The sequence below is a fragment of the Eimeria necatrix genome, genomic scaffold, assembly GCF_000499385.1.
Source record: "Eimeria necatrix Houghton genomic scaffold, Enh_scaff175, whole genome shotgun sequence".
Taxonomy (NCBI): Eukaryota; Apicomplexa; class Conoidasida; order Eucoccidiorida; family Eimeriidae; genus Eimeria; species Eimeria necatrix.
In genome coordinates, this window is record NW_013652420.1 from 1 (window position 1) to 2500 (window position 2500).

At 45.8% G+C, this 2500-nt stretch overlaps 1 protein-coding gene across 1 annotated transcript in view; it reads right to left on the reverse strand.

Annotated features, from left to right (window-relative positions):
* Positions 1-1238: 1238 nt before the first annotated feature.
* Positions 1239-2500, reverse strand: part of ENH_00021660 (hypothetical protein, conserved) — a gene marked incomplete at both ends in the record, with an annotated part of 2885 nt that continues 1623 nt past the window's right edge. The window contains 4 exons of the mRNA XM_013579523.1: positions 1239-1373; positions 1710-1964; positions 2094-2230; positions 2471-2500. The exon at positions 2471-2500 is cut by the window's right edge and continues 148 nt beyond it. Coding sequence (XP_013434977.1) covers positions 1239-1373; positions 1710-1964; positions 2094-2230; positions 2471-2500 — 557 coding nt within the window. The remainder of the gene's footprint in view (positions 1374-1709; positions 1965-2093; positions 2231-2470) is intronic.

Here is a 2500-nt window from a genome sequence, read left to right on the forward strand (position 1 = left end):
ATATATATATATATATATATATATATATATATATATATATATATATATATATATATATATACTTATATATCTATATATATATGTATATATATAGATATATAGATATATAGGTATATTTATATATATATATGCATATTTATTATTTATGTCTAAAAATATGTGTATAAATATATATATATATATTTATTTATTTATGTCTGTATATCTATTGACCTCTATATATATATATGTATATGTTTGTATCCATGTATATATATGTTTATGTCTATATAGATATACATCCTTATTTGTGTCTATATATACATATTTGTAAATATATATTTATTAATCGTATGTATTGGTTGTATACCGTATATACATATATATATATATGTATATATATATATATATATATATATATATATATATATATATATATATATATATATATATATATATATATATTGCATGCATATATATATGCATTATGTGAATTAGAGGAGAAATATAAATTTTATGTACAAATAAAATTTATAAACAAAAGAAGGGAATGGCGCATGCACACAGTGCGCCGGGGTGTACGTACAGCGGCGGGAGTTTGGAGGATGTCTAAAAAGGTCATTTTTTGGCGAATTTTAGTTTTATTTGTTGCAAATTTTGGCACTTTTGTATTATTTTAACAATATTAAATGCATTTAATCCATTTAATGGATTATTTATTTGTTTTTTCCCGCATTTGGTCGACAGCTTTGCTGCGCCGCCAGCAGCAATGGCCCCAGAGGCACTTGCAGCGAAAAGGGTTCATTCAGAATGAAATAAAATTGGAGTTTTAATTTAATTCCAGAAAAAGAAATAAAAGAACTTTCTTTTAAAATGATTATTCATTTCTTTCAAATAAAAAGAAAACGACAAATGACAAATTGACTAAAAGTTTGGTTTTCGTTTGACGACGCGAGGTGTACGTACACCTCAGCAGCTCCGGAATAAACATAAAATTCACTACTAGTTCGACAGCTGCAAATGCAGCAGCAGCAGCAGCGTCTGCTGCTGCTGCTGCTGCTGCTGTCGTGTACCTGCGGAGCTTTCTACTGGACCTGCTGCTGCTTTCATGCTGCCTGCTGCTCTTGCTGCTGCTGCTGCTTTAACTAATTCGAGCTTGCTGCTGTACCTTATACAGAACCTGCTGCTGTTAGATTCGCTGCTGCAGCTGTACCGGCCCCTGCAGCAGCAGCAGAGCAGCAGCAGCAGCAGCAAGACTCTCATCTGCTGCTGTTCTGGCGGCGAGAGAAAACATTAAAGCTGGCGATGGGGCGGGGCTGCGGCAGCTCGCTGTAGGCTGCAGGTGCTGCTGCTGCTGCTGCTGCTTCTGCTGCTGCAGCAGGGGCCTCTAGGGCCTGCAAGTTGGCGCAAGACAAGCAGCAAAATAGTAGATGGAGCTGTACAGACACTTCAAATCAGGCAGCAAGCTGCAGCAAAGTCACATAATCCAATAGGACTAACAGGCCAGCAGCAGCAGCAGCAGCAGCACAGCCAACAGCAGCAGCAGCAGCACCGACTCAGCAGCAGCACGAACGGCGAGAACGCAGCAGCGACTTCAACACAAGCAACAGCAACAGCAGCAGCGCGGCACACGTTCATCTCCACAGGCTCTGTGCTCAACAGCAGCAGCAGCAGCAGCAGCAGCAACAGCAGCAGCAGCAACAGCAGCAGCAGCAGCAGCAGCAGCGGACTTCAGCAGGGTCTGCGTAGCTGACGCTGGACTGCAGCGCAGCAAAGAAGGCCTCATTTGTTGGCCTCGAATGCATGCGGGTCCATTCCGAATTTGAAAAGCCCCAAATCTCTTTCGAACTCCCCACAGCAATCCAGGGGCTGCGCGGGGCCCGCGGAGCAGCAGCAGCAGCAGCAGCAGCAGCAGCAGCAGCAGCAGCAGCAGCAGCGCTTTGCTGCGCCTCCGGCCCGCTGCGCACGCACGGCGGCATGCACGCCTGCACAGCAGCAGCAGCAGCAGCAGCGGGGGTGGCGGCGCCGCGGGGAGAGGGGGACTGCAGCAGCAGCAAAGGCAGCAGCAAACACAGCAGCAGCAGCAGCAGCAGCAGCAGCAGCAAGTCGCTTACTTTGAAGCACGCCCAGGTGGAAGATGCTATAGTTGCTGCTCCATTAATTATGCCTTCTTTGTGTTTGTGCAGCAGCGCGAGAGCAGCAGCACCAGCAGCAAGAAGAGTCTCCAGCAGCAAGCGGGTGGTGGGCCAGCCTGAAACAGCAGCAGCAGCAGCAGCAGCAGCAGCAGCAGCAGCAGCGGAGGACTGTGGGCTTGTCTTGGCGCCGTTGCTGCTGCTGCAGTTTACGCGCTGCCGCACTGAGACCCACCTGCTGCTGCTGGGCACAAGCAGCAGCAGCAGCAAAACAAGCAGCAGCAGCAGCAAAACGATCAGCAACAGCAGCAAATCAAGCAGCAGCAGCAGCAGCAGCAGCAGCAGCAGCAGCAGCTCACAACCCTCAGCAGCATCGCTGCAGCAGGAGA